General features: G+C 40.5%; 1 protein-coding gene across 3 annotated transcripts in view; it reads left to right on the top strand.

Annotated features, from left to right (window-relative positions):
• znf644b (zinc finger protein 644b) overlaps positions 1-26,435 on the top strand; it is a 41,878-nt gene that overhangs the window by 5,313 nt on the left and 10,130 nt on the right. For 2 of the 3 annotated variants that reach the window (XM_042005602.1, XM_042005604.1), the window contains one exon: positions 22,038-24,660. In XM_042005602.1, coding sequence (XP_041861536.1) covers positions 23,139-24,660 — 1,522 coding nt within the window. In that variant the 5' untranslated portion in view covers positions 22,038-23,138. Of the gene's footprint in view, positions 1-3,287; positions 3,336-22,037; positions 24,661-26,435 lie in introns of all 3 variants that reach the window. The other variant, XM_042005603.1, reaches the window with a different exon arrangement.

Genomic DNA, 26,435 nt, shown 5'->3' with positions numbered 1-26,435 from the left:
TGGAACTATCACAGCTGTTTATCTCTGTGATGGATGCTTTCAGCTCAGTTTCCATTAGAGCTGCAGCCACTACCTGTTTGCATGGTTTTAAAATGTTTGGAAACTGAGCGAAATGTCTGTCACAGTCATGCAAAGCTCACTGTATTACTGCATAATACTTTCTGAAACCAGGAAATATTTCAATTTCTGGCTCAGAGTAAGATGTAAGGACATGCTGTAATGTTAAACTATAAAAATGAGTATCGCTTCTATTTTTTCTAATATTTATTTGATTTATTTAACACAGCTTAACTAAAAATAAAGAGTCAAACCGGCTATAAATGATGGATTTTCATTTGCCTTATATGTAAAATGAACATTGACAGCTGACACTTTCTGTATAGAATTCTGTAAATGAAGTTTTAATAGAAAATTTTAGTCATCTAGTATATACATAGTATACTTAATGAATTTTATCTCAATTGTTATAATATTTTTTAATTTTCTTTTAACAAAGGACTTGTGATGGACCGAGCTGGTGAAGAACAAGCAGCACAGGTGTCTTCAAAAAGGCCGGGTTTTATTTACCCAAAAAATACTCTGGGCCCTTAAAAGAGGTCAAATGAACCAAACTAAACCAAAGGTATAGCAGTAACTCAGAGTAACTTTAAACTAACTGTTAACACGTAACACAAAGAAACCAAACTAACACAAGAACCAAACTGACCTAACCAACAGGAAACAAAGGGGAACTTAAATACTGGCTGACCAGACCAGTCTAAACACATGAGGGGGTTAACAAATACTAACAATTAAACTAATTCCCTACTAATAACTTATTCCCAGACCAGTAAAATGATTTACTGCCAGCAATGCGGACCAAGGTCTGACACCGGTCGTACAGGGACCGGACAGCTCGTACAAGGCGGTCCATCACTCCATACTCCCGGAGTACTCCCCCCACAGGAGTCCCTGGGGGACATGGTTGAACGCCTTCTCCAAGTCCACAAAGCACATGTAGACTGGTTGAGTGAACTCCCATGTCCCCTCCAAGACCCTGAAGAGAGTGTAGAGCTGGTCCACTGTTCCACGACTGGGACGAAAACCACACTGGTCCTCCTCAATCCGAGGTTCGACTATCCAAAGGATCCTCCCCTCCAGCACCCCTGAATAGACCTTACTGGGGAGGCTGAGGAGTGTGATCCCCCTGTAGTTGAAGCACAACCTCTGGTCCCCCTTATTGAAGAGAAGGACCACAACCCCAGTCTACCAGTCCAGGGGAACTGTCGCCAATGTCCACGTGATACTGCAGAGGCATGTCAGCCAAGACAGCCCTACAGCATCCAGAACTGTAAGGAACTCTGGGCGGACCTCATCCACCCCCGGGGCCCTGCCACTGAGGAGCTTTTTAACCACCTCAGCGACCTCAGCCCCAGAGATGGGAAAGCCAACGCCAGGGTCCCCAGACTGCTTCCTCATCGGAAGACATGTTGGTGAGATTGAGAAGGTCTTCGAAGGATTCCCTCCATTGCCTCACAATGTCCCGAGTCGAGGGCAGCAGCCCCCCATCCCGGCTGTACACAGTGTTGATGGAGCACTGCTTTCCCCTCCTGAGCCACCGTATGGCAAGCCGTCCAGAAGTCATTCTCCATGGCCTCTCCAAACTCCTCCCATGCCTGAGTTTATGCCTTAGCAACCACCGAAGCTGAGTTCCGCTTAGCCTGCTAATACACAGTAGCTGCCTCTGGAGTCTTACAGGCCAAAAAGGCCTGATAGTACTCCTTCTTCAGCTTGACGGCATCCCTTACTGCTGGTGTCCACCAACGAGTTCGGGGGTTACCGCCACAACAGGCACCGACGGCCTTGCGGCAACACCTGCGGCTCAGCAATAGAGGCACGGAACACAGCTCACTCGGACTCAATGTCCCCCGCTCCACCCGGGACATGGATGAAGCTCTGCCAGAGATGGGAGTTTAAACTCTGATAGGGGACTCCGCCAGACGTTCCCAGCAGTCCCTCACAACATGCTTGGGTCTGCTAGGCCTGACCGGCATCTACGTCCAGGCAAGGGAAACCTGAGTCCATGATTTGTCGTCATCATAGGGGTGTTTTAAGCCGCGCTTCGTTTGGTCCCTTCCCTAGACACCTGTTTGCCATGGGTGACCCTACCAGGGGCATAAAGCCCCCGACAACATAGTCACTAGGATCATCAGGACGCACAAACTTCTCCACCAACGCAAGGTGGCAGCTCAGGGAGGAGCAAATACATGTAAAACAAAAACAAAGTTAAACAGAGCTGAAAATACTATAGTGCCCTAATGTGCGCGCTACAAAACTAAAGCATTTCAACTAAGTTTAAACCAAATATTTAAACAAAATAGTGTTAAATTATAAACTAAATAACTGAAATGTGTGGGTATATGGGGTTACCACCTTGTATTGTGTGGCTGTAGGTGCGGCCATCACAGGACTATTTCTCAATCCATAAACTGTATAATAACAATAATGTTTAAGGTAATTATTGCAGTTTTGTCTCAAAGTTGTTGAAAGCTTCAGGACATGTCTAGCCAGTTCAACCTGTTTAATGGGTGAAGAACCATATTTGTACACTTCATTGGACAAACAAAATGCTTCTGCATGCTAGTCCATGAAATCACACCGAGTTCTCTACACCAATCATCAAAGATCACGCCACATCCCAGTCACGTTACTGAGATCAGTCTTCGGCATAAAAAATAGGGGAAAAAAACTGTTGGTTCTGACCACTTACTACTGTATAACTTTTATTTAAGGAAAAAAAAAATGATCCAATCTATAAAATCTTAATATCCTTCATATTATACTAACACTCTTTTCTATGGTTGAAAAGTTCAATTTCCGAGTGTTTCAGCGAGTGCCCGATTCAGGGCTACACCAGTATGAACACTGGGTCTGTATGTAGAGGCACAAAGTGGTTGTCCTGCAGCACAAAACATAACAATTTTAAAATGAGGGGTCAGTACAGTAAAATGAGTTTCCAGCTTTGTGACATTCCTACATTTATTTCCAACAATTATAACATGAGTTTTTGTAGATGAAAAATACGAAATACTCTTCTTTCCACTCTTAACATCACAGCACCTCGCTTGACTGAGATCCAGTTCAAGTGTCCCTGCTGGGTTAGATGTGCATTTCCATGGCATAATTTCCATATTAAGATCGTTCCTGAAATCCCATTTCCAGTCAGACTTTTTTCACAGCTGCTGGTGGGTAACTTCTGAGCCTGAAGTTTTAGAATATTTACCTGCTGTTTGTTTGTCTTTACTCAGGTGTTTCTTTCTGATAATAAGGCAGGATCAGGACCCCCTCTCAGACTGGTAAGTATGCACATTGCATCTCAAGGCCCTTTCAGACATGCACTGGTTTCAGTTTATCAGGTGGTGATGTCTGAATGCTAGGATTTCAGAAAACATGTCATGTGCTGTGCTGCTGAATATTGCCATGACAATGACCAGTTATATATAAATAAATACTTCAATGTTTGGTGCTAAACTCAGGCTGCATTGCACCTCTTCAGCTGTGTATGCTAACTATGCTAAGTATGCTAAGTACATCAGAACTGTCTCAAAGTGGGATACAGCTCTCATTTATGCAAGAAAATGACATAAGTCAAATGCAAAAAAAAAAGCAATTTTGTGATCCTGTTTGTGGTGTTACAGAGTCTGTCTAATGACATTGGAGAAAATATTACTAAGTCGTTGACATCTTACTCAACGTCGCCATGTTGTTTTAGTTTCATACCCTGAACCCTGAGGTTCTTACTAATTATGACTGTGATGAATCCCAACAGATCTCAGGATATCACTGTAACAGACAAAACTTATTAAGTTTTTTTGGGTTTGTCAGTAGGACCTGTGTCCCTTCAGGGTTACCATAGAGTAGGCTGACCATTATCCATTTTAGTGGGATTTGTAGCTTTTTGGGAACCAAAAAGCCATCATTGAATGGTGTACCCGGTGTCCCGCCTCCATTTGTTGTTTTGTAGCAAACTGTTCAGTTGGGTTAACCCAATAAAATCAATTAGATCATTATAATTTATTCTAAGATTTAAATCCAATCAAACAAAATTAAACAAAAGTAGTTTTTCTTACATGTGTACTATGACCATTAAGGAGCTCAATTATCTTGTGGTCATAGTTTCATTATCACTTTCCCGGCATAACTAGCATGTGGCCATGAGTTAATTATCTTGTTCTCACGAAGTAAATAATATTTTCTATTGATGTGACCAGATGGGCTGCTTAGGATGTTGCAATAACAAAGTGCTGTTCAGACCTACATTTAAAAAAAGCAACCTGAGGATTTTTCCCAAAATTTAAAGAAGCGCTACTGAACTGTGGCAGAGTTCTTAGTTACCCCTAACGACAGCTAATTTAGCATCCATCTTGCATTATTCCTGTACTGTAATAGGGCATTCAGTTGTATCATAATTCTGAGTGCCCAAGAGTAGATTACGTCATTACCAGGTGAAAACTCTTTGATGGAATGTTTGGCATTCCCACTACTTTAACGTAGAAATCTCCAGCATGTGAACACCTACAATTATGCTGGATAAAAGTAGAAAATTACGAACCAATTGTAAAAACCTGTACCATGAGAACATCTCACAAATTAGCCGATACCGGTTGATAAACCACATATTTACTGAACAATTCAGGAGCAATTATCAATAACAAGTCGCCGTTGTTTGTACTAAAAAAATTAATGAACACAAAACATCTGTAGACTTTTGAAGTCGACTAGTCAGGTCTTTCAAAATCGATTAGTTGATTAGTCGTGATGTCATCATGACGTCATCACATCCAAATGGAAATTGTAAAAAATGTGTGAGACGTTATTTGCATATTGTGTGTGTTCCATAAACAAGTGTTTTTTACATTGTTATATTTTTAGAGAGCTGTGTGATGTTCATTGCTAAAGCTGGCAGAAAAACATTCACCTGTAAACAGGCAGTTTCTCACAGTGACTTTATCTGCTCCGACATCCTTACTTAATTTAATTAATTAGAAACTTTGTAATGAATTAATCTTAATTTATTTTAGTGGCATAATAATATTATCTCCAAAAAGCAACATTTTTAAATTAAATTGAATTTAGTGCCGACTGAATCAAATAACAGACAATAATATGCATCTGAATGTCACAGAGACCAGAGAGATGTTGATGGACTTCTGGGCTAATTATGGAATAAATTGGTTTCATTTAAGTCCCCCCCCCCTCATATCACAATAAATTCAAACAACAAAAATGTGTGTTATTGTTATCTGAAATGATCTGCAAGACAGGATAGACAGAGAAAAAGAGAGATGCTTTATTTTGAAATGGGGAGGTAGCCGGTGGTGGCGGTAGCTTTTAGATTACCAAGGCAACATTGTCCCTGCGGAACTTTCAATTTCAATGTTCTTTTGGTTCATAAACCAACAGTTACAGTTAGAATACATCCCTTAATTCTGCCCCATATCTGTGAGATTGAGTGAAGCTTTTTGAAGCAGTTTCTCTGCTTTTACCACAAAGTTGAGAGTAAATGCACACTTGAAATACAGCGGCGACTGGTTTGATGACGGATATGCGAGAGGCAGCTGGCTTGACCGCATTCTCAACACGCAGCTGATCTGGTGATGAATGCTCGTTTTGTACTCTCAAACATTTTGTACACTCATGTCTGCAGTTACTTACTGGATTTTAAGCTGTTAGCTAACGCTATGCTAGGTTGGCATAACCACAGCGATGTTATCGCTAACATAAACAGACAGGGAATAGCTAGATTAGCACAACTTTAGCAACGCAACGTAAATGTAAAGCATGACCGACGCAACAAAGCACGAGTCACTACCATGACATATGACAAACAGAGTTAAACTAAAACTGGAGACATGTTGAGTAATTCTTAATTTCACAACTTTGTTATTAATGTACCTGTCGTAGTACTGTTGTGTAGTAGTGATGCGCGGGCCGCCTCCTAACCCGCGGGTCCCGCGGGTTACCCGCGGTTCGGGTTGGGGCGGGTCAAAGAATTTTCGCTTCACTGCGGGGCGGGTTGGTGTGGTTTACTATTCTGAAATATCTAGTTCTATCTATTAATTTTATTTTTTTGTCAAACTGAAAATAAAGACCTTAATCAGTGTCTACATTTTGTTACTATAATATGTAAGACAAAATATTTATCAGTTATTTAAACACAGGTCACGTTTTGTAACGTAATGTCCACGTAGGCGCGTAGTAGGCTACGCAGGCTACGTGCAGAAAGCGCCAAGCAGACAAGCAACAAAAGATGGAAGAAGAAGTGTTGAATAACATTCGTTCGGGAGTTTACGTCCTTGAAAAGAAGAAAGAGGGTCAAATGGCTAAATCACAGGTTTGGGACAGGTTCAACGAGGTAATCAGTGCAGACAACAGCAGCAGCATTGGCTATGTGCTTTATAACACTAAAGCGCTTTAAAACACTTTATTTATTTGCCTATTTATGTTTATAGGCTTAACGTTCAAATGAAAATACATTTTGTGTTGCCAGTTTCCAGTGCCAATTTAGGAGACCATATGCACCTTTCTCAGACTAAATAAAAGCATTCGTCAATATCATAACATGTGTTTTAATTGGGCGGGGCGGGTCGGGTTAAAAAAATAGAAGCGGAGGTGCGGGGCGGTTTGGTGCGGTCCAATTTTTTTAAAAGAGCGGGACCCGCGGGTCGGAAAAAAAACCCGACCCGCGCATCACTATTGTGTAGTGTTGCCTGGCTCTAGCTGCTGCAGTAGCAATTTTGGTGAGGACTGGACATTTTGCAACCTTTACCTTTTTTATGAGACATTGAGAATATCAAGGACTCCTCTAAATCCACTGAAGATCATGGGGCAGGAGGTGGGGAGCAGATGAAGTCTGTATGTCTGTCTGTCTGTCTATCTATCTAATGTCGGGAAAAATGTATTTAATTGCATTTCAATTCAGTAGAAAAGAAATAGAAAATATCCCTGGCCAAAACTGAACAGACCTAAAGTTGAAGTTCCATTTTAAGTAACAGCTGTGGCTGTTCTCTGATTAAGAGTCTACAAGTTACATGTTACAGTACTTCTTAACTTTTTAATGATTTTGCGCACACTCTCCCAAAGTCTCCAATAATTTCAGAAAAGTTTCTAAATTTGTTGCTAGTTGTTTTTTTGTTTTTCTTTTAATTTTATTAATTTTCAAGAGGGGTCTGAAAACCTGCAAAATATGGTGATAAAGTTGCTAAGTTGGCAACGCTGCATTAGTTGAGCTCTGATGTGTGCATCAATATAACCGGGGTACCAGGAAGTCACACTGACAGATGTTCCGCATTGTTTGGAATGCAAACTGTGATTAAATGCATTAATTTAATCACAGAGGTGTCTGAATACTTACTAAATATAGTGACAAAGTCACTAAGTTGGGAACAGTATTTGCACAGTGGCGGAGGGTCTAACTCCGGTATTAGCATTCAGATGCAGCAGAGGTGCATGTGTCATTCTAACCATATGACAAAATAGCAGAGTGTAGTATGGAAAAAATATATTAATAATGGTAGTTTTATTTATAATTATTTTAGAGCCAAATTCAAAGTTTGATATTACAGAAACCTACTGTGAACACATCGGCCTCTTCTCTGAAATCTTTACAGCCAGTAAAATCAGTCCAATGTTGACTCATCTAATCTCTTGCTCTGTCACTTTCATTCTTTTCCTCTCTTCCTCCAATAACGTCCTCTTGTGTTTCTTTGAGTCAGCCTTGGTGAGCCTTTAAAACAGCCAGTGTGTTGATATCCAGTTGCTAGCATGTGCCGTAAAGTGAAATGCTGCTGAAGAATGATGCAGCATACCAGAAAAAAAAAGTAGTGCGGTTTTTTAGCTTAGGGATGTTGCAGGGCCATGCCGGCTTCAGGAATGTAGATAATACGTGTAACTGTGCCATCAAAATGAGTCAGAAAAGGGTATTTTTAAGGTCAGAAAGTTACATCGAGCTACTTTAACAACAGCCCGACTAAGTTGGTCCCAGTAATGTGGTGACCTTCTTTCTGGTTCGTGATGCCATTTTGATGTGAACGACTTGAAGCAGGTGATGTGGCAAAAGTAGGTTGGCGGTAAAAAGAGCTCCGGACACCAGCTTGATGAATAATGAAAAAAGTTTATTACAAAAAGTGACATCTCAAACAGATCTGCAGAATCTGTGAGGTCTCTAAGCCGATCTCAAGGATCCCCTGGCTGTCTGTACCAGCCCTTCTTACATAGGGTTTACACATGGAAACACAAAATGCTATATATGGACCCCTCCCTACTAGAAACTTATAACCCTGTCCATATATGGAGTCTAGAATTCACTGACTCTTTACAAATAGCAGTCTGCTACGGCTGCAACCAAATATAATCATATGCAATGCCAAGGGAATCTACTTATAAACCTTTGGGATACTGAGGATCAGACACTTCAGTAACTTGCATGTTTCTCCTTCAACTTGGATCATCTAATAATGCACAGACGTGCACAGTAGCTGGGCAGCATCTGAGCCAAATGAATAAAACTAAGCTAAAAGTGCTCCCATTAACAGCTGCTTTTACTTAACAATGGAGAAAACTGTATGTCAAGAAAGACTCGGAGACCTGTTGGGTGAAGAACAGCAGAGCTGGAGGTGATGTCCTCAGGTGAAGTCGAATATCACATGTTTTTCTCACACTCCATTACTGTCAATGTAATTGGACCCTTACGAGTATAACACTGATTACTCAATCAGCTTAAACATGTGGAAAAGTGATATTTTCAGCTGTTTCCATCCACCACAGCTATGTTTCACACAAGCAGTGCATGGATATGAAGACAAACTGACACCCTGCTTGATTCTGGTCACATAAGCTTTTTATCTAACACACTGCGTAGCCGTCTCAACTCCCAAATGTGATAAAATGCAGTGATAGTAGTAATTACTGTCCCCTATTAGAAGATTTTATTGTTGACATGCAGTGAAGCGTTCATGTTCATAATCTGCTTTAAATAGCCACCGAACTGAATGTGTTTAGATAAACATCAGCTCAGAATGAGTGTTGCTTGCATTTTAATTGAAAAGGAAAAAAAAGGAAGAAATCGTGTTGTGTGGAGTCTAACTTTCTTCTGCCATCATTATGAAAATCGTAATGGTAGAGCATAAACCTAAAATGTGACCGTCTTGAAGAGGTGTTATCACTCAGCGGCACGGTTGCGCGTCTCCTTACCAGCTTAACACCTGAAACTGTGGCTCAGATGTGTGAAATGCTCTGAAACTAAAGGTGGGTGTGATTACCAGTCAAATTAAACCTGAGATGTCAGTGCTTCCACTCCTTGGCAGGTTGCAGGGAGCGACAAGCTGGCTGTTGATTATTTTCCAGTGTGAAAGAAAATCACTGACACGCTGCTGTTGTTTATGATACATCCCAGTCTTTGTTTGATTTTCTTTAAAATAAAAGTGACTTTTTTCTGGGTTCCTATGATAAAGCTGCCCCTCTGCATCGTGTCATCCTTAAATGCTGAGCTGTTTGATTGTTCGTAGGTCTTATTTTAAATCTAGTAAAATAGCTGGTAAATAGTCAGGAAATTTAAAGCAATACAAGAAGCCTTGTTTGGATGAATGTGGATTATTTTTGTTTGGTCGTTTTTAAACAAAATATCAGACTTTTTGATAGTTTTCACTAAATTATGGATATCACCACGTTTTTCACCACATTTTACCAGTTTTATATTGCAAGTGTCAGTTTTTAACACAGAAACTAAATCTACTATAGATTCTGTAAGATGTTTAATTGGATTTTCTTTTTCATATCTAATTGCTTACGTGTCAGTAAACATTGCTGCAGATGTAGCAAACATAAAGAAATGAGAAAGCCTCTCCATTTCTGTAATTTGTGATGGTTGTTTCTGTGTGAAGGATTTGCAGGAACATATTTGGATGAACTATAAGAGATGGCTCTGGTACTATGGCACATGTAGCTGTCTGATTTCATTCATTCACAAATGTAAATTTACATATAAATTGAGTATCACTTGCTTTTTTTAAGATGTATGGAGAGAAGAATCTAAGGAGAAAGCCCAGCTTTAGCTGCTTGAGTGCATGTGAGATTGTTAAATGTCCACAGTCCAGTCTTTCTGCTCAGGATGTGGCACATTTCCTCCACTAAGGGGCAGAATACGATCACTGATGCTCTCAGCTTTCACTCTTAAAGGATGAGGCACTGAAAAGCAATATCTGTTAATACAACAAGTTCGTTTGATAAAAAATATGTTACAAGGTTTGCTGGTCAAACGGCAGATGATAAAAGAAGATAAATGTAAACAGGATTAAAAGTAACACCACAGGTTGCGGTTAAAGAAAATGTGCCTTTTAGTTCATTTCATTATATTTCTTTCTATCTGAGTTACCTGTGGTTTTAGTATTCTGGCATGGGCGTGTCTTAGGTGATCAGGTTACCCAAAATCAATTGTGTTCATGTCATATTGTCAGTCTGATCCAGTGCACACAAGCCTGCCAGCCTGTCTCGTATTTCTCCCTCAGAACATTTCACAAGCAAACCTGGATCCTCGAGGGTTGGGATTAGCCAGCTTCCATTGTTGATGAGCTGTGAGGCGGCTAACCCTTTCTGTGATACCTATCTGAGGTTGAGCTCAGCACTTTCCTCATTAATTTCCCTATTATTCTCAGAGTTGGATGTGATATTTTAGAGATTTGAGTGCGCAGGGCACAGGTTAGGTGCAATTATGCTGACGTAGAGCTTTTACAGACATGCTCAATGAAATCTGGAGTGTAGGATTATACATGTAGAAAGTTATATAGTGATTAACCTTCATTTCAGTCTCCCGTGTTCTCCTGAAGGCAAATCCTCTCCTGTTTTGTTCTCCAACCTGATAAATGACCTTCAATGATGGAGTGAAGCAGTCTTCCTTTTTTTGTGCTACTAAAGCATTTCTTTGCCCTTTAGGCAGTTCAAATGCTTCCTTAAACTACATCCCACTCCACATTTCTCCAGCTATGAGGCGATATAGTTCAGCTTAAAAATACTGTGGAGTTTCTGACCAAGGTTTGTGTTTGTATCAGTCATGCTGAATTTAAGCAGGCCTTTGTTTATTTAACCCCACAGGGCACCTCTGAGGTACGATTGTTTCAGGTTTTATCACCTTTTATGGGAAGCATCAGCTCTTCAGCATCACTTAATATGGTTATTACATTTTTCTGATGCGTCTCTTTAGTTTCTCCTGCAGATTTAAGAAAATGTTTTTCATTTTGATGTTTCCTCTTTTTTTAAATTTTTAATCTCTTTTAAGGTTTGTAGCGCTGGTGATTTTCAGTCTGTGTGAAGCTGTTAGCAGCTGGTGTTACTGCAGGGAAAATATAATCCTGTTAATCTGCTAATGATTTATAAGTATAATGAAAGCTATAATGTCACAGTTCAGCACTATGTGAGTGTGTCATCATTTTCTGCTCATTATGCATCGTTATTTAACACTATTAAGGTTTAAATGATGTTATCTTAAGCTTCGACAATATAATCCTTTTTATTTTTCTTGTTTCCACATTTGCAGTTTGATTGATGAGGCGGCTTCTAACGGCTGCTATCTGTTATTTTCCCTCTGTTTTCATGTCAACGCTGCAGAAAGCACAGGCTTTCAGAACAATGCCGTTTCCCTCCCTCGTCCCTCAAAAGAAAGGACATATTTGAGCCTCTTTGATTTGGCCCGATTTGTTTTGATGTGAGGAGTGAGTGGTTTTTAAAATCTCCTTAACTCCCCAGGACCGGCCTAGCCTCCCGCAGGGCTAATGACCGTAGCCTGAATAATACAGACGCTTGCTAGGTGCAAGTAGGGAGGAGGGCGAAGGGGTTATACAAGGGCCCTCCTCCTGCAGTCCACCTCCATTGATAAGACTGTATTAATTGGTATGAATAGAAAGGGGTTTTCCCCCCTTCTCCTTGTATACATTTACCATTATACTCATTAGCTTCCCGTTGCCTCCCAGCGAGTTTCTCCTTCACATCCCATGGGCTCTCCTGGGAGGCAATTTGCATCTCTCCATGGTGTCTCTCTGGGGTTATTGAGGAAATATTAGCGCCTTTTCTTCTGTGGCCGACCCTTTGATTTATTTGGAGCTAGGGCTGATAGAGTGGCACTCACATGTTAATGACCGGCGCTGATACTGGCCTCTGGTGCAAGACAGCTCATTGATCCAGGTTGAAAAGGTACAATTGACGAGCAGCACTGACTAATCATCTTACATGCATCTGTGAGTGTATGCATGTGTGTGTGTGTGTGTGTGTGCGCGCAGACCTTGAGAAATGACAAGGGAATCCCACTGCTGTCAAGGCTGCAGCGCTGCAGCTGTCCACTTCTCCTGATAGAGTTAGATAAATATGCTTTTTGTTGCCCTCTGAATTCCTCGTGGCTTTTTGACAGCCGCAGTTTTGTTGTCTCCTCTTCAGAGACTTTTCTTCTCTTCTTTGTTTGCATCTCATGTCATCTTTGAACCATGTGATCACAGAAGGTGCTTATTTTAGCCACTCTCCTGGACCCAATCAGAGGCTGCAAACAATGCTCTCCATCCAGTTTTTCCTCCTTGTCTAATAATAGAATTCAAGGTGACTATAGTGAGGGATCACTTTGGTTATCATTAGAGAGTACTAAGCCCCCCTCTCTCTCCCTCCCCGCTTGATTCCTGCCACGGTGCTCTCACATTATGTTTTAAAGATAGATAATGAGAGATTTCATCCCAGTACCTGCAGTGCTTGACATGCCTCCGAATTTAAGCTCACTGATGTCTTCTCGGCGATGTGGAGCCCGTCCTCAATTTGGAGAGCAGGTTGACACCGACTCCCTTTCATCTGAATGGTCACATGTCTACGGCAGAGCAGCAAAGTTTGATATATATTTAATTTTTCTTTCTCCATATCACTCGCAGAGGGGAGGCATCCGAGCACGCCTAATCATAGCTACATCTCCTTCCCTTGCTCGGGATTTATTTATTTTCCTGTTGTATGGTAATAATAACATTTAATAAAAGTCAACATCTTAACCACCACTAAACAAAAATACCCAGCACTCCAATTGCTGCATCGCCTGTGCATACTTATAACAGATTAGAGGTTATGTATATCAATTGCAGAGCTCATGCATATTGTTATGAGCGAGGAATGCGGGAAATGGAAATGTGCCATTTCAACGAGCTGGCACAGCTTGCCAAAAAGCAGGCAAGTGGGTAGTGCTCGCGGTGATGTTCGCGTTTGTTTTCCTCTCAGTGTTGGGAGATGAGAAGTCGTGTATCTAAACAGAGCAGATATGATGTTTATGAGAGCCATCTGCTTGGCAGCTCTCTTGTGCCCAATGCCCTCCTCAACGTGAGAGCAGCCTCATTAAAACGGTCACATGCCTGAGAATTTTCTTGCTTTTTTTTCTCCCTTCTTCCCCCTTTTTAAAAGGAGTAGAGTTTAAAACTAACAAAGCCTTGGGAAATCCCTATCAGACATCCCTCCCTTAATCCAGTTAATTTTGAAAGGTATTGTTTAAAGCTTTAAAGTTTATATCGTTTAATCCCCCTCCAACACTACGGGCAGCAAATGAGGCCGTGTCAGCAGCTTGAACAGATATAATCTACTCCACACAACAGAAAATCCTCCTTCAAGACAAGGTTGCATGGTTTTCCTGTGAACTCGCTGTTTGATGTTTCTACCTGCTATTGAACATGACTTCTGTCTTAACCCAACTGTCACTCGCTCCCTGTCCCCTTTTATCACTCCCAATGTTCTCGCCTCACCTTTTTTCATCAGTAAATCTACCTTCACAGCCATTTCACTCATTGTCTTTCTTTTTTTTTGTTTGTTATGGACAGCTTCAAGGTTTTTTTACTGAATCTTTCTGGCTTGTGTTGAACTTTGGCCAAAGAATGGATTGTTTTTGGATTGAGAGAGTGTGAAGGTTCAAGGTTGTTTTCTGTTTGACCTGTGCTGTCCGCATGCATCTAGAGAGAACTTCTGGGTCACGCTGCTCATCTCGAATGAACCAAAACAGAATCTGGTCCATGAATCATTCGTTCGCTGAATATTCAATTAAAAAATCTGAAAATAAATTATCAGCTTGTTTTCTTTCTTCTTTTAGAAATCTAAAACTAAAAACTAAAATCAGGCTGTTTTTTCACTTTTTATTTGAAGTTTAAATAAAGTAAACTAGAAAAGCAGCAAAATAAGAAAACTTTGTGGTTTTCTGGTGTTTTTTTATTTCTTTTTTCAAAGAAAACAAAACCCAAACATTTACCCTGCTTTAGTTTGACGTCACTTTTAATGCCAGATTTCTTGCCCCAATGTGCCTGTGAGTCTTTATTAAATAATATGCAACCACAAGTGGTTGTGAAAGCAACTGCATGTGAAATGTAGATGGAGTCCATGAGAATGATGGTCCAGTTATAAAAGAATGTACTGTAGCCCAAACCATGATAGTTTTCTGACCATACCCAAGTAGCTTTGAGTCTTGTAATATTATGGTGACTTTAAAATGTACTATTTAAGTATTAATTTGAAATAGAATTTAGTAGGTAGTAGTTGAAGCATTTACTGGAAGTGCACTCCAGTCATACATTCCTCTAAATAAAACTCTTCTTTTAATAAAATTACTTTTTAGAAAAGGTAAAGTGACATTATTAGCCACCACAGGGGTCATCATATAATTATGTGTTTGGTATACTTTGAATTCCCAAGTAGTTTAAAAGGGGTCTTATGTTCCTAAACATACTAACAATAAATAAAGTCATCAATCTTTAACAAATAACCAATTTAAATCCTAGATTATGCATTAGAGTAACATTTGCCCCGAAACTTCAACCTAGTGATGTGCTGCTCGATTATAAACCCAAACATGGAGGGACAGAAACGTTCTAGTAAAACTTTCTTGCTTTTAATTTAAGCACAACTCAAAAGTAAAAGATAAACAAAAATACTTGTGATATGTTGGCCTTAATGCTTCATCCAAAGATAAGGTAGATAAAACTTTATCGATCCCTCCTTTGGAAAATTTACATGTCGCACAATGTAGAGGACAGACCCAGAAAGAGGACACGACCTATACGCAAAAACTGCAGCAACAGTGACTACGCACATGTTCTACAGTTAGTTCTGTTAAGAAAATTTAAAGAATAATTAAATATTTACATATAAATGCACAAAAACAGTGGTGGGGAGCAATGGGTGTGATGGGGAGGGGATAGACTAACTGGTGCTTTTTCCACTTATCAGTCAGCTGCATGAAGGACGAGGTTTCTAAAGTGTGGACCCCACGCAAAGATCCGAGAAAGTTCTGACTATTTTAAGTGAAATTTAACTACATTTTATGTTCATTTGAAACCAAATTCTAATGAGAAGAAGCTTTTGGATATGGGGATCTGTGTCCATTGTTGAAGTGTATTAACGTCTTTCATCTCCTGATTGGAAAATTAACCAAACTGCTGCCCTCCTTCGTAACGGAGCTGCTACAAGATTTCTTCTGTAATGTTTAGCCTCACCTGTAGGATTAAAAACTACATTTTACAAGAGAAAAAACAATAACATTTAACACTTTAACATGTCCAGTGTTGAGACTTTACAGGGAACGTGCTGATTCAAATCCAAACTGAGATGGTTTCCTTTGGGTTTTACCCACAATCAAACCAAATCTGCATACTCATGGCTGTAACTGTATATCATTAAAAGAAACAAAGTCCTACATGGAGTCCAAGTTATTCTCCACATACCATTAATTCTCTCAAAGACAATTAGTCATTTATCAGTGACAAAAATGAAACATATTTTGGATTTTAATGACGCAGGACGTTTTCTGCACCTTTCCCATCTTTCTGCAGAGTTCAGTTCTCTCCACTTTGCCGACCACAGATGGACTTTAGTTGAGTTTTAACCCACAACTGTGTCTCTGGCTTGGAGGAAAGTAATTTTTATCAAAACTTGCCACAATCTGAAAAATGAAAAAGAAATAAAGAAATAAATAAAAATGTTTTTATTTCTTTTACATAAGCTGATATTGTTAAGTGTCAGGTTGAGCTCCAGAACTGCTCTGAACGCTGGGGTCTTGCTGTTAAAGCTTGCGCCACCATAAAGCCATAAAGCCCAGCCTACGGGACTCGTATCTTCCTCTAGTGCATAATTTGACTCAGATAACTTGTAATATGTATTTTCACTCAAGCAGTAAATTATATTGTTTAGTCATCAAAGGCTTTTTGTAATTACATTTGTGCTATTCAGGATGACACGGCTGATAGTGTCTGCACAAGACGCCAGCATACATAATCACAGGCGAAATCCCATTAGGGAGAGAGGAGAGCATTATTATGGAAATGACCTTTCGGTTACAAGAATTCAGAGGGATAAAAAAGGAGTACGTAATCCTGACAAAGACGTCGTGCAAAGCCTCCCTCTCTTTATTTACTCTTGAGCAGATATTAGAAATGTAAGCAGTCGTATGAAGGTCTAATTGTGTTTTGCAGCTTCTTTCAGGAGTGAGGTTTGTTGGTGTGTTGCTAATTTCATCCCACTTTTCTGCTGTTTGATGCTGTGGTTACCTGAAGGGCTCAGATAGCAAATAATAACTTAGCTGAGATTTTTTTGTTTTTCTTTTTCACTGTGGCACCTTTCCTGAGCGAACACACTCACCTTGGGGATTACTGGAGTGTCAAGCTGAATCTCTGTCTGTTTGTTTTGAGCCAAGCTTTGATACACTCACTCTAAAGAGGCAGCTTCATAAATTCACATTGTGTCAAATAAATCAATAGATCCCATTAAGTGAGGAAGTTGTGTAGTGCAGTACTTGAGGGACTGTGCTTCTCCCTCACCAGCACCCCCCCACCCTCTGATTCAGGCATTTCTCCAGCGAAGGCGATGGAGGAATGTGAGGTTGGCTGATGATCCATGCAGACAGCTCCAGCCGATGAAATGGTTTGGCTGACTATTAGCAACTAATTTTTTATCCGTTTTTCTATTGATCATATTTTGCTTTCGTCATGAAATTTCACAATTTAAACCAGCAGCCTGAAACCCAAAAGGATTAGATTTTACAATGTGCTTAAAGTAGAAAGAAGAAGGAAAAAAAACAATAGATAGATAGTTAGATAGATTAAATTAAAAATGAAAAAACCTGACTCCAGTGTGAACAGTCTGCAGCCCTGAATCACATCCACACATGAAGACGTGATGTCACATGCAACACGCTGTGTTCATGGAGGTAAATATGGATGCTACACGTGTTGACAAAATTAGGATAAAACATTATTTAATCTGTTGTTTACTTTAGATCTCACTGCCTCCCAGACAGAATTGTGCCTCACGTCTGTGATGAAGAAGTCGGATGAGATGCAACATAAACGTTCAGAGTGAGATCACTTGGAAATCATCATATATGGATCTGATTCAGTATGAAAGTGATCTGGGTCTGATTTGAAAATAATCGTATCTATGCTGTTCTGGGTCACAAATGGACAAAAGGTCAGATTTGGCCATTTTTCCATGCACCCTTCTGGACGGAGACATCAGTGTTCTGGGATCTGTTGGGGCCAGTGTGGTCCTCTGTTGGCTTCACATCTTTTCAGCTTCCTCCTTCAGCCGTTGGTATTTTCCCAGCTTCTTGTGTTCTTTCTTCTTGCTGTTGTTGCTGTTGTTCGGGATCTCTAAGGTGGATATTAAAAGTTTTCACACCCCTGGTAAAATTCAGGTTATTGTGATGTTAAAAGATGAAACCACAATAAATCATTTCTAAACTTTTCTCAAATTAAATGTGACCCATAATCTTACAATTTAACTAAAAAAACACAACTCTGTTTGGAGAAATTTATAAAAAATGCATGATAAGTCTGGACACACTTAAAATAATACTTTTATGTACTTTTAGACCTTTTTTTTCTTTAGGAGAAGAATAAATATTTGAGGAGAGCTTAAACATTTTAAAAAGCTTAAAACATGATACTCCACGTTAGTCCGACCAAAACTGGACTTGCATGCAAATGTGCTAACCTGACTGGACTAATCTGAAACTGGACTAATACACCCAGACAATGAGGTTGGAGGTCGAGCTCCTACAGTATATTTATACACCCAGCTGATCGTGATGCAGAAACACAAGTGTAAGTGTATGTTAACCCTTTCATGCATAAAAAAAGACAAAAAAAGAGGCACAAATAGTGTTTTACTTCCACAGACAGATACTTTACTTCCTAATCATAATTTACTTTTTATTTATTTAAAGATTTATTTATTTATTTATTAAAGATTTATTTATTTATTTATTTATTTTAAAGAAATATTTATAAAATAATACATTATTATCAGGGATGCACCGATCTCACTGCCAGTATCGGGTATTGGTCTGATACTATGTGCGTGTAGTTGAACTTTGATAAAAGTTCTCAATACTACAGAAGCTGATACCAATGTGAAAAAAACATGGCTGTCAAAATGAACATGTTAATACAAAGAGATTAACATGTTAGTTATTTTAACAGATGCACAGACAAATGCTCACAACACTAAAAGGGAAAAAAAATGCTCATAAATTGTTTTATAATCTTATTTTTCAGAAAGAAAACATTTTCCCGTCCCGTCTGTTTGTCGGGAGACGTGATCCCATTCCCGGATCTCGTCTCCCTGACAGATGAAATAACGATAGATAATCATCAGTGTGACCTGTCCTGTGTCCATATGTACGGATGGTAACTTCTAGTCCATCGTAAACCAGACCTGCTCTGAAGAACTCGACACACTGAGCGTCCAGAACGGCTCCAGCGACTCAGTCGGTGTTTCTATTCTGAGCGGCTCATCTATAAATGGGCCAAAGCTTTGTGATGAGGTTGTGGCAATAAAATCATTATGAATGAAATTCAGATTCGAATCAGTGAAGCGGTCTTCGTCCATTTCAAAATACAGGAAGCGGACTACAAAAACAAAGTGCACTGTGGGTTCAGCGCACATAATTAACCACCCAGTTTTTCCATCTGGCATTCTGGCCCAACTCCTTACCAGTAAACTGTAATGGGATTTATTAGTACCCAAGTGTAAGTACTCATACTTGTGCTCAGCTGGTCAGTGGTGTAGTGGTCCCCCAAGAAGTGGGTATACGCTTAATTTTTTGCCCCCTTTTTCTTTTTTAACAACACATAAAAACACCTTTATATTAAAAGTGACATGCAAGACTTCTCTAATTACTCTTTACCCCAAAAGTCCATCAGAAGTATTTGCTTCTTGTCACATGATTTCTGTTGTTCAATCTCAGGCTGGAGGAGTAATGAAATTGCAAAACCAATACTGGCCCAGAGACTAGAGACAGTTTGCATAGAGAGTAAACTGTTCCTTATTTTTGATGGAAGAATGAATTACTGGAATGACAACTATTCTCTCACCTGATCAGGAGCAGTTTGTACTACAGAAATAACGATTGTATCCACAACTGTTTGAGTGTGGTTCATATCTCCCACATGTTTCAGTCTTGTAATGCAGAGAAAATAATGTGAAAACTGCTCTGATGCGTCGCACGTTGATGTTTGACCTTTTGTTTTCTGTCACTGTAACAGAGACGGCTTGTTGACTCTGCAGCTGTTTGCACCGGCTCTCATGTAAAATGACGTCTTGTCGTGTGCAATGAACCAAGTAATTTGGGCAGAAATTTTACAGGAGAATGTAAACACACATGTTCATAAAATGAGATTGTTTGCACCACAGAATGACAGAGATGAAAGGGAATAGGGCATGATATGCTCCCAGTACATGGCATGCTTCCCAGCCCACCAACTATCATAACATGCTGCAGGAGATTATATTTATTCCATAATTTGATCTGAGCTGAGTTCATTTGAACTGCTGGATTTTAGATCTAATTAATAGGTAGTTTCAAAATGAATGATTTGACAATGTCAGATAAATAAGGTGTGTATGGATATAAATAGCATGGTTGCACAGATTTCGCCTACTATCATCATTATCTACAGAATATACAATAACTTCCTGCAGAAAATATCCAGTGAGCAGCGGTTGTTGATGTCAGAGGAAAATGGGCAGACTGGTTGGAGATGAATTTGGTGGAAACATCATGAAAACATGGATCCATCCTGACTTGGATCAATGCTTCAGGCTGCTGCTGGTGTAATGGTGGGGGGAGATTTTCTTGGCCCACTTTGTCCCCTCAGTACCAACGTGGCCTGGTTTAACCAGCACAGCCTGCCTGAGTATTGTTGCTGACCATGTCCATCCCTTTATGACCACAGTGGAGCATCTTCTGATGCTACTTCCAGCAGGATAATGCACCATGTCACAAAGCTCAGATCATCTCCACCTGCTTTCTAGAACATGATGATGAGTTCACTGGACTCCAACAGCCTCCACAGCCACCAGATCTCAGTCCAGTAGAGCAGCTTTGGGATGTGGTGGAACGGGAGATTCTCATCATGGATGCAGCCGACAAACCTGCAGCAACTGTGTGATGCTGTCATGTTAATATGAAGCAAAACCTCTGAGGAAGGTTTCCACCACCTTGTTTAATCTATGACACCAAGAAGACCGAGGCAGTTCTGGAGGAAAAAGGAGGCCCAACCTGGTACTAGAAGGTGGAGCTGATAAAGTGGACAATAACTGAATATAATAAATAAAAACTTTCAACAGAAAAAAAAAAAAAAAAACTAAAATGCCTCATAATAAATGTTTATTTAACTGAACACCGTAATGATTCAGCTTCTCTTTTTTCTCATTGAACAAACTGGAAAACAAAAGACGTGTCTTGGGGAAGAAACCAGGCAGGGTTAGTAAAAGCTCACAGCAGATTGATCCGTGCATACAGCTTAGCAGCATTAAAGCTCGTAATCCCCGTAAATATCTTCAGGCAAGGCAAAGTCAGCCTTTTAACATTGACTAAATGAGGTAAATAGAAGCAAATACATTTCTAAAAATTGCTTTTCTGTTGATCCCCTCGTCTATATATATATAGATAGGATTCCTGTGAGTTGGCTGCTAATGAGGGTTGCACATTTTCCACCAAGATATTTCAATGGTTTTGCCACCCTGCTGTTTGGGGGCAACAGTGAAATTTGGTTTAAGCGTAGAGCGTCTGTTCTCCCTTCGAACCTCTAACACCACAACAGATGGGGAGAATATGGAGCTCAGAAGGCTTTACCTCTGAGGTGGTAACAGTGAAGCCACTCATTAACACTGAATTTACCACTTCGTTAGCAATGCAGGTTCCTGCAGAGAGAGTGAACAGCCCTGGAAGTCGAATCCATGAGTATACAATTTAAACTAAATCCGCTTTGGACAACAGAATGCAATCCAGTGAAAGATGCAGCATCCACATTTGAATTGTTACCTGATTTAATCAACTAAAACCAATGATTTCAGCCGCTTTTAGATTAACCTGTCTGTTGTCAGGGTGCATGTGCAGAAGTGGTGGTTGTTGTCTTTCTGGGGGTCTGTGTTTGTGTTTTAGATTGTGTTCCTACCAATTTGTCAGGATTCAAGTAACAACAGTCTCATGCTGGGATCTGTGTTGGCACCATCACAGAGTGATAAGACGCAATAAGATCTCATTGGAGGTGTACTTTGTTCCCATGGAAATTGGTCAATTTTAGCAGACGACTGAGAACTTTAGGTGGAGAGGCATGGAGGTTGTATCCCAGAGGTACGCTCACATAATTAAGCATCCTCGCCAGGGTATTCAGGGCTAACAGCAGGGTTTGTTGAGAATAGAGGTGGCGAAAGAAGGTGTTGAGAAATCATAATGCAGCACGGAATAATACCTTTCTCATTTTATGGAGCAGAGGGAGCGGTCCGAAAAACACTTTGGAAAAAAAAAAAAAAAACCTACCACATTCAATGTGTGAAATGAGGGGGAAAAAAGCAAAGTTTTATTATTTGCTGTGGGTTGTGTTTAATTTATTGTCTTGAATGTGGATAGTCGTGAATGAAGGCAAAATCATCTTTAAACGATAATGTTCTTTATACTTGTTTGAAGTTGACTTACAGGGATGATTTTGTGTCTTGTATTTCAGAGTCTTGCTACTGTGATCTAAAGCCAAATGCACAGGAGGACAAAGACGTGGAATCTGTGTCTGACAGCCCTGGTCGTACTCAGGAGCCATTACAGAGTCACACATTCTCCCTGAAGAACAATGCTGCAGGTCTGTCCTCAGATGAACACGAAAACCCTTTAAATGGAACCCAGCCGAATCCATTTGTATACAGCAGTGTCCCTGCTGTTCCCCACACAGGCAATTCATTGCCTTCAGGAGCACTTGTTAATGGACCTGGTTCACACCCTACCTCAGAGGTACACTGTGTCCTGAACAAAGGCACTGTTTTATCCAACAGTGTCCTGGATGCCACGTGGCAAGCGGAGAAGGACACGAGCCCCGAGGTGTTACCACCACCCAGTGAGCTTCAATCAGACGCTTGGAAGAACACAGCAGGGCCCGTCGTAAAAACACTGGCCACACAGCCAGGTGTCAACGCGCCGCTGTCTCACTCGGAGGAAAATGAGTCTAAACTGGCCTATTCCACGCTGTCAGGTGACAGTGCGGAGCAAATGCACATTAGCCAACCTTTGGCAAAACAGACAATAAAAACAAGATCTCCACGGGACGTAGAATGGCCAGGAAGCGCTGTGGATGTTTATGATAATACTCAAGTAATCAGATGGGAATCAGCAAGAGGGAGCCTTTTGCACAATGACATAAGGCTGGAGACCAAAGTGATGCACTAAAGAGACAAGAAGCTCAATGCATATACACGGAGCATCTCAGGCTGTCTAGAAAAGGTTATCAGCAGCTTCAGACATTTCTGCAGTGGTAACAATGTTGAAAATGTTGACACAGGCAACAAAGATGAATCTTTTGGTACACAATCTGATATTAAATATTTAGTAGAGCCATTCAAAGACCTTTCCAGGAACATAGCTTTAGACTCTGAGCACCATATTTATAGCACAGCACAGGAAGGCTGTAATGAGGAAAATGACCCTGAAGATGAAAACATTGTTAGTCCAAAAGTGGAACAGTTGAAGTGAGAGCAACTTGAGCAAGATCCACTTTTCTTTCCATGTGCAAAATGCAAAGTTAATTTCAAGGAAAAAAAAAGGAAATTTCCATAGACATATGATGTATCATTTAGGCAAGCATAATCAGGTGAAGAGTGAAGATGTTTCACAGGCCTTTATATGCAGGGAGTGTGGGCGGTTGTTCTGTGATAGCGACTCCCTCATGAAGCACATCATTATTCACCAAGACAGGCTGGAAGAACATAGGAAAGAAATCGGAGACGGTGGCTTTGAAGACAGGGCCACCACAGCGCAGTGCCCTCGGTGCATATTTGGCTGTAACTGCCTGAGAGTTTCTGTCCGGCGCGCGAAAACGCAGGAGAATCTGAAGCACTATTACATCTGTGAGGAGTGTAACTACATTACACTGACTCAGCAGGCACTGGAAGCACACTTACATGCCGCACACCAGCCTCGGTACAGGAGAATGAGTCATACTGAAGATTCAGAGGCAGCCGACCATGTTCACTTTCAGTGTAAATTGGATTTTTTCAGTTACAGAGACAAAGAAGTGTCAGAAACTCCTTCTGAGATCGAGCACCGACAGTCAAGCTGTGGTGATTATAAGAAGTTTGTTTATCAGTCTTCTAATTTAAAGGAGAGAGCCCATTTACCCCACGGTTCATTAAAACACGGGGACATTTACAATCATAAGTCCAAAGAAAAAAACTTTGATCATCATGCCCAGTTGAAATGCATTGGCAGCCGCACCAAACCCAAACTTTTTCCATCTCAGTGGAGAATCGACAAGCATAAATGTTTACTGGTACCAGTAGAACAAACAGATGCAGCAACTGAGCTCACCTGTGTGAAAGAAGATGATGAAAACAATGACTGCAAGGCTCTTGGCAGCTCAAAACACACAAACGGTCTCACAGCTCCTCATGTTTTACCATCAGCCAGTAAACTTAAATCAGACCAGAAGTTTAGACAGGAAAGCAAGAACGGCCCACGGAGCGGGCGCTTACAAGCACAAGAAGACCGGAATTCTCCATCAGTGAGAAAAAAGTCAACACCTTTGCATAAAACTACTGAAAATGTGGATTGTGATATATTGCCAAGCCTTAGCTGGGGGCTGAGGAAACACTGTGCAGATAGAGGGTCAGAGGAAGGCTGCGAGGGCCGCCATGACACCAGCAAAGCCACAGGCAGATTCTTGGAATGCCGCGACAATGAAAGGAACCCGTATGCTCGGAGATATTTCAGAAACCAAAGCTCCCACCCACTCAGGGATGAAGATGATGGCGAGGAAGACTGTAGCGACATAGAACAGCTGATAATAAAGGAGGAGCATATCGAAACTGCAGTGTGCAATGAGTCTGCTGAACTTCCTGGCTCATTCTCCGCTGGTAGCTTTGATTCTTTCCCCACATCACAGGCAGAAAACAAGCCCTGTCCATACTGCCCTGCCATGTTTGAGTCTGGAGTGAGTCTGTCCAATCATGTGCGAGGACACCTTCACAGAGTTGGCCTGAGCTATAATGCTCGCCACATGGTTTCACCCGAGCAAGTGGTGTTACGGGAACGTCAGTCACAAATCCACAGAAGGATTCCCACTGGCTCAAGGAAAATGAGAAGAGGTGAGAGTGGTCATTCAGGAACTGTAATGAAAATCTGCAGATGAGGCGGTATTTGTTTTACCAGCATTGTAAGAGTGGTTTAAACTAGTGGTTCTCGTGTCAAGTACTAGGGCTGATTTCCCGTTTCATTTCACAACAGCCTAATTTGATTTGATAAAGTACTATTCAGTATAGTTTCATTTACAGATATTTATGTAACAACACCAGTTTTTCTTGAATATTAAAGATATTCTCCAATAATTTTTATAAAACAATGAGCCTGTTTACATGACCATCAAAATCAGATATCTGGAAGTAATCTGATTACTGCAATAATCTGACTTCATGCACTTCTGAAATACCTTGTAAAGATTATTGTCTACATTCACCAGGAACCATTCATGTGGAACCATCACGTCCTGTTTGTCGAACATGGCGTAGCCCGCGGTCTTAGCTTTCTCTCTCGTCGAGAGAAGCAGACTCTGGACGGAAGCGACACAGGAAACCTTTCAGTTGTGTATATATGCTAAGAACTTGCCGAGGATCAGTGATTCACACTAGAGTAGGGTCACTGTTGTCACCGGAAGAGGGAATGTATAAAAAAAATCTATCAGTCTGTCTTGGATTCATTAAATATGAATCAATTCAAACTGATTAACTGATTTTATAAAGTACCGCCTCTGAAGATATCAGGCGCTTTTCAGTGTACCACTTTTCCATCAGACTTCCGACAAGCAGAGGCCTGTACGACGAGGCTGGATTTTGTCTTATCCAGGTAACTTCAGGGTTAACCCGGGGTTTTCTGCACTACTCACTTCTTACCAGGGTAAATCACTACGGTAACTTAGGCTTAACAGCTAACCTGCTCCTGAGCAAAAACTGACCCGCCCATATTTAGAAGATCTCATCCACGTTGGTGCATGGATTGTGAGCGGAAGCTGAGGAGAGAAAAAGTTTGTAGGGATAGATGCATCCTTTTGATTAAGAAATAAAACCTTGTCACTAACCACTTTGAAGTATGTTTTTGTACTTGTTCTTGACTTGTTCCCAAGTCCGTTTAGCTCAACAAGGGTTGCATCTGAAATAATGAGGCTAATAAAAATGCTTACACATGGCAGAACTGCAGAACTATGAATTTATGGAAAGCACACCTACTCATGCCGTAATGATGAGGAATTAATAATTAACACAAATGCGCTCACAGGGGGGGCCGAGCCTCTAAAGAACTCACTGGAAACTAGAAGCACTCAGAGTGCACAGACTTCCGTCAAGCCATTTTAATTTTATTTATTGTTTTACCAATTATTGTGGCCATTATTTTTGAGTTAGAAGCTCTAAAGGCAAAATAATCCAGATCTCCCCATAGTAAAGAATCCTTTAAAAAAATGATTGGATCCAAGCAGTGATCCGGACCACGCCCAAACTCTAATCACTTGTTCCTTTATTCCATTTCTGACATTTCCCGAAAATTTTACCAAAATCCATCCATAGCTTTTTAAGTTAGTCTACTAACAGACAGACACGCCACCTAAAACATAACCTCCGCCTTGGTGGATGTAATAAATACAAAGGAAAGTGATGGCGAGTTTTTCTCGAAACATCTCCGCTGTAATAAAGTTAAATTGGGTGATCAGTGTGCTGTCTGGCTATATTGTCCAATTAATATTGTATGATCTCATGAATTTATGTGTTAACAGAATTGGAAATTTTCTGAGCATTCCGTCCTGGCTGTTGCTGCGGCAGCAGCGTTGCTTTTGACCTGGATGATGAGTTTAAATTCTTCTTTTTTCTGAGGA

This window comes from Melanotaenia boesemani, chromosome 14 (genome assembly GCF_017639745.1).
Source record: "Melanotaenia boesemani isolate fMelBoe1 chromosome 14, fMelBoe1.pri, whole genome shotgun sequence".
NCBI classification, from domain to species: domain Eukaryota; kingdom Metazoa; phylum Chordata; class Actinopteri; order Atheriniformes; family Melanotaeniidae; genus Melanotaenia; species Melanotaenia boesemani.
Note: the sequence above shows the minus strand (reverse complement) of the source record. Positions and strands in the feature narration are given on the sequence as shown.